The 6427-nt window shown below is 38.7% G+C and overlaps 1 protein-coding gene across 1 annotated transcript; it reads right to left on the bottom strand.

The window, feature by feature from the left end:
• Positions 1-4213: 4213 nt before the first annotated feature.
• LOC121834454 lies at positions 4214-5968 on the bottom strand. The gene has a single exon (XM_042288144.1). The coding sequence runs from the start codon at positions 5956-5958 to the stop codon at positions 5329-5331; it is 630 nt and encodes a 209-aa protein (XP_042144078.1). The 5' UTR covers positions 5959-5968; the 3' UTR covers positions 4214-5328.
• Positions 5969-6427: the final 459 nt, after the last annotated feature.

Genomic DNA, 6427 nt, shown 5'->3' with positions numbered 1-6427 from the left:
GTCATATGCCCTTACAGCATGTGGCTTGCCGCCACTCCAGACTCCTCGAGTTTTTGCATGGCTAAGGATACGGCGGGGGTGTACAGGCTCAACCGAGAGCATAACTACTACTATCAACTTTTAGGGCAGATGGCTCTGTCAGGCCAGGCCTGGGGAGATTTTGTAGTATACAGTAAGAACTTTTTGATTGTCGAGAGAATTGAATTTTCGCTTTCCGATTGGACAAGTTGTAAGGAGACATTGGAGAAGTTTTACTTCAATACTCTGCTGCCCTATCTAGTAAAGAAGCGCAACATGTAAATGTAACATTTTCTTTCTTCATTCTTTTTTTTTAACACTCCTACCACCCTTAACAGGGCATTATACCACTTCCTGAGGTACTCTATTTATGGTTATAACTCACTCTTTGGGCTCTAAGCATTATAAAAAATCGGACATACATTCATGCGCGACTGATTTCATTATTAAAATCGGTATCAAAGATCAAAGACTTCAGAACTATCGCAGACACCAGAGGGTTGCGTCAAACAAGAAGAGCTTCTTTTTTAATCCCCTCTACAACTTCTCCTTGTCCGACAGTGCCCTCTGGTGTCTGCAATAGCTCCGAGGTCTTTGATCTTCGATACAGATTTTAATAGAGAAATCAGCCACGCATGAATATAATGTTTGGTTCTTTAGGATGCTTAGAGCCCATAGATTGAGTTATGATCATAAATACACTGTTGCTCTGTGGTTCAGTGCACCTTTAATGTAATCCAGGGGTCTCAAATGCACGGCCTGCGACTCGCTGGGATGTGGCCCGCAGGCTACAGGTCCCGGTTCCCATGTCTCAAGCGCTATAGAAATGGCATGCGCCTCAGTGATCTCATCTTCCCGACTCACTTTCGCTCGAAGAGTAGCTCTGCTCTTTTAATGTATTCATATATTTTATTCTGTGTTCATTTTTCCTTTCTGGTGCCGTCTATCTTGCCCCCCACACTCAAATAATATAATAAATCTCTTTATTTCGTTTCGGAGACGAAAACAGGGGACATGGACAAAAAGCTGCAACTGCAGCTTGACGAAGGTCCGAGCCCCCTCTTACAGCAGGCGAAGAAAAATACATATAAATATAATTACACACATACGGCTAAGAAAAATAGATATAAATATAATTATACACATACGGGACTTTTCAATACAAAGAAAAAGAAAATCAAAAACATTTTCGTACCTCAGTCAGTGTCATCCCATCGATATCAATTTCTTTGGTAAATAAGTAATTTAATAGAGTAGTTAACTGGTAATTTAATGTTTGATTAAAATACAACGTGCGTGATGGTGCAACAAACCATTTTTCTTTTGGTCTAAGTTGATATGGTGAAGTGAATGGGACAAGACTACATAGACGCATAAAAAAGCTATCTGTAATCAGCAATGATTTCTTATACGTGACTAAAAGCTTATATTCATAGATATTTTGAATAGGTTTAATTTTTAACGAAGAAAACAAATGTTCGGTATGGTGATAATATGAACAATTAGCGATAGCGCGCACAGCTTTCTTTTGTAAAATAAACAGCTTGTTCATGTTTGCTTTTGTCGTATTGCCCCACACAAGGTGACAATAATTAAACTGCAAATATACCAATGAGTTATAAAGTAAAAGCTTTACAGATTGAGGTAACAACGACTTAAATTTTATGAGTAATCCAACTGTTTTTGATAATTTGGATAGAATAAAATCAACATGTGCGGTCCAGGACATAGTTTTAGTAAACCAGATACCCAAAGTTTTAATTTTATCTACGAATTCAATTTCTTCGTTGTTTAAAACCACGGGGCTTGAGATCACAACTGGAATATTGGAACTGCTGAATATGATGGCCTTGGTTTTTTGTGAATTTAGTTTAAGCAGATTGCTCGTCGTCCATCTATTGATTTTATCAAGCAAGTTGTTACATTTGGCTACAAGTGTATTAATATCTCGCCCAGGAAAAAAAATACTAGTATCATCGGCATAGATAATAAACTCGATGTCAGGGTCGCGATTTACGTTAACAATGTCATTTATATAAATAGTAAAAAGTAATGGGCCTAATATACTACCTTGGGGAACGCCACTGGTTATATTTAGAATATGCGACTTAAAGTTAGATATAACTACGAATTGAGTTCTATGCTGCAAATATGATTTTAATAACTTTAACGTGTTACCTCGAATTCCAAAACATGTTAATTTTGCAAGAAGTATGTCATGATTTATTGTGTCGAAAGCTTTAGAAAAGTCTAGAAAAATTCCAATAGTTAATAAACGATTGTCTAGTGCTTTTAATATCAATTCCTTCTGTTTTAATAAAGCAAATTCGGTAGAACGATTTTGACGGAAACCAAATTGAGACTCAGTTATTAAACTGTATTTTTCAAGATGCGAGGTAATTCTCACAGAAATTAGTTTTTCAAGCGGTTTGGAAAACACTGGAAGTATAGAAATGGGTCTAAAATTATTAATATTGCCTAACTCTCCTCCTTTATGTAAAACGCTCACTTTGGCTAGCTGCATTTTGGCAGGGAACTCACCAGTCTCTAATGCGAGGTTGAAAATATGGGTTAAATATGGCGCTAGAATATCTATAACAAATTTGGCTGGCTTTATTTGCATATTATAGGCATCAAGACTATTACTGTTTTTCAAACTCATAAATATATTTTGTACTTCAGTAATATCAGTGGGGAATAAAAATATAGAATTTGGTAAAGGTACGGGCATATATTCAATTGCGTTACTTGTAAGGGGTGTGGAGACTGAAGAGGTCGAAGACTTTACAAAATGTTCATTAAACGCGTTTGTCATATCTGACCCTGAAACACGAGTATTGTTTATATTAAGTTCGAGCGGGGTGGCAGTTTGTGGTTTATAATTAACTACGCATCTTAGCTTGCGCCAGATTATATCGGCTCTCCGCATATCGTCAACACTAAACATATGAACATAATATTGCTTTTTTGCTTGTTTCAACATGGCTGTCAGCTGATTCCTGTACTTTTTAAACACTTCGAGTGCAACATTATCCCTAGATTTCAAAAACCTCCCGTATAAATTATTTTTTGTGCGAATCATAGTTAGAAGTTTAGGTGTAACCCAAGGTTTGCGAGAATGCCTCGATGGTTTTAAGATTTTGAATGGGAAATGCTTATTATATATGCCGATGTAAGTGTCCAAAAAAGTGTTATAGGCCTGGTTTACCGACTGAATTTTCAAAATGAAGCTCCAATTTGTGCGCTCAATTTCATACCTAAACGCGTTCAGCTGACGTTGTGAAATTGGCTGATACATGTTGAGCGTTGAGCTAGTGACAAGTTTGCTAGCACACTGTTTTTGCACAGTTATAAAAATTGGAAGGTGATCACTGATATCTGATGAAATGACACCGGCAGAAAGTACTGAATGTTCACAGTTCGTAATAAATAAGTCGAGAAGGGAAACTGAGGTACTAGTCACTCTAGTTGGCTTTGTAATAACGTTTGAAAAACCACAAGACTGAAATTGATTAGTAAAGAGTGATTTCAGGTTGTTCTGACTAAGGACATCGATGTTAAAATCACCAGCAATATAAGACTTGTAGTTATTATCAATAATAAACCCGCATAAACCATCGAAAAACTCAAGGAAAGCCGCTGAACTTGCACCCGGAGGGCGATAGACAACTGAGAATAGTACATTGTTTACAATCACTGTCAAAGCTTCATACCATTCGGTTATTTTAGAAAATTGTTTTAATACTTCATAACCCATATGTTTTTTCAGCAACATGGCAACGCCACCACCTCTTCGATCGCATCTATCCATGCAAAGATGATTATAGTCCGGTAAAATATAATAGTCCGAACTACTCCTGTACCACGTTTCGGAAAACATGATAACAGTTAAATGTGGTCCGATTTCGCCAAACAATGTATTTAATTCATCGTGTTTATTTTTTATTGATCTCGCATTCATATGGAAGTACGTATCAGAAACGGTACGTTTATCGTCTAGAAACTCACACAATTCAAGTGGCGTGAAAACGTGCTGAGCCATGAATAAAAAACAAATAAAAGTAAATGCCGTTTCGAGACAGATAACCGTCTACGCTGCACTGGAAAGGTCACTATCACAGGTTATCTGAAGAGCGTCACTGTTTTCATTTTTTCGCATGAAAATTTTTCCTTGAGAAACCCAGGCAAACTTCCATCCTTTTTCTTTTTTGCAACGAATCGTTTTGCTCAGTAAGATCTTATTTTCGAGACACAAATGCTCATTCACAAAGATAGGCTCAGTACCATGAAAACCAAGGTCAGCACTCGTGAGCCTATGTTTCTTTGCCTTTTGCAAGACTTGGTCCCGAACGCTACGCCGTACAAATCTCACAACTACATTTTGCACGCCATTGGTTTTTGAAGGCACACGGTGAACAGTATCATTCTACTGGCATTCTTTGTGGTTTTACTATGCGACACTGATATGTAGACACTTACATTTTTTCATTATTTTAGAATATCCTTTATACTCCCATCTCAGAAGCTGTGCGCACTACACTCAAATAGACACGTACAAGAACATCTCTCTTCAGCACTTTATTTGCACAAACTTGCAAAGAACATCGCTTTCTAATGGCAAGTACTGTATAGAACCACTCTTTGTGCCCATGCATTTGATAGCAATGCACTCAACTTACGAGATGGTGGTATAGAACACGTTAGTGTTCCAATCTTTTCCCTGCTGTATACCATGATCTCCTAATAATATTGTATGATATCATTATATGACGCCTGCAGCACCTACTTGTTTATGGGAGCTTGCTGAGCAACTGTTGCGCATGGTAGCACAAGAGGCATTTCTTGTCTGACTTTTTCTGTATATTGTCAGTAGTCTTGTGACACATGCTTTTCATTCAGTGTTTTAATTTAGGTAGGAATTAGGTTACAGAACTATTTTTTTAAATATTGCAACAGATTATTAACTTGCTTGTGGAAATGTAGGCATGCGGATCTCTTTCATATCCTAAAAATATGCAGTCTCCAACCATTAAAGAATGGCTTCCGTAAATAAAGTGATAACATGTAATGAGTCTACCTTGTGCCCTGATGAAATGATTTATACATGTTTTATAAGAATTTCGTTTATTTCTAACAGTAGTCATCTCTGAGTGACCAAATAATCACTTGCATAACAAGACATCACTGTAATGCAGAAGATAATGAGCTTCCTGCTCCTTCTATTACTGGTTATTCCTTCCGCATGAGGAGCGAAACATTTATTAAACTGCTTCACCTACTCTGTCTCGAATTCATTATTTTTTTTTTACCCTAAATAGACTCGTTGCTGCAGCTTTTGATGAGGGGACTCTGGAAATTGCTGAGAATGGCGCAAACTGTCCACATCTCGCTGGCTACTGGAGCGATTGAAATAGAAATTGGCCTGTCACAGATGTGAAAGTTCTTGATCCGTTGAATACGGCGCTCTACGTGGATGCGTAGTGAAGATATCGCTTCGGTCTCCTTTACTTCCTCACTCGTGAAGTGTCCTTTCCGAAGGAAAGGAGGGATGTTCAGCCTCACATTGATTTTCTTTAGGTCGTCTTCAATCTTGAAACCCTTGTCTGCCATGATGGAATCTCCATCGTCGAAAGCAAGCTTGAGAAAGCCACTTTTCTCCACGCATTCCTTGTCGGAGATAGACCCCGTAAATAGTTGGGAGACGAAGGTTACCGTTCCGTCTGGAGAAATCCCAATGAGCCCTTTAAAGGTATTTGTTGACTTGTAGCTTGAGAATGTCGACGACTGGAGCACGACCGAGCTTGAAGCCTCACACTGGACCTCTGTAGCATCAAGGATGACACGGGTGGATGAGTACCGCTCCTTGAAGGCTGGAGGCATGGCATCATCCACTTCTGCTCTGGACAACCACAGATCGAGCTGTGCAAGATGGACATACATATAGCTGATCCAAGTGATGCACACTTTTGAGACTGTGGCCACGGATACTCTGAAGCGATATGCAAGATCCTTTTCAAAAAGACCGAGACGAAGGCGGTCAAGCAATAAAAATAGCTGCTCTCTTGACGACAAGATTGGATGCCTACCAGCATTTGTGGCCTTTCCACTATATGTTGTAGACCAGAATATTATGTTTTCTTCATTTTCTCCTGGAGCCCAAACTGCCAGAGCTTCATGAAGTCATTGTAGTTTAAGAGGCCAGTATAAAACTGGACATCAGCTGGACTGTCCTTAAAGCACTCAATAGAAAATTTTCTGCTTGCCCTTGCCTCGAGAGCACTGCATTGTGCCAATGCGACCTCAAGTTCTCTTTGATTTTTGAAAAGAGCCTGCTTTGTTCTTTGGAGCTCTTTTTCTGGATCGTCAAACTTTTTGCATTTAGCCAGGGCACTGCTAAGCTCTGACTGGG

Source organism: Ixodes scapularis, unplaced genomic scaffold (genome assembly GCF_016920785.2).
Source record: "Ixodes scapularis isolate PalLabHiFi unplaced genomic scaffold, ASM1692078v2 ptg001158l_1___fragment_5__unscaffolded, whole genome shotgun sequence".
Lineage (NCBI taxonomy): Eukaryota > Metazoa > Arthropoda > Arachnida > Ixodida > Ixodidae > Ixodes > Ixodes scapularis.
Note: the sequence above shows the minus strand (reverse complement) of the source record. Positions and strands in the feature narration are given on the sequence as shown.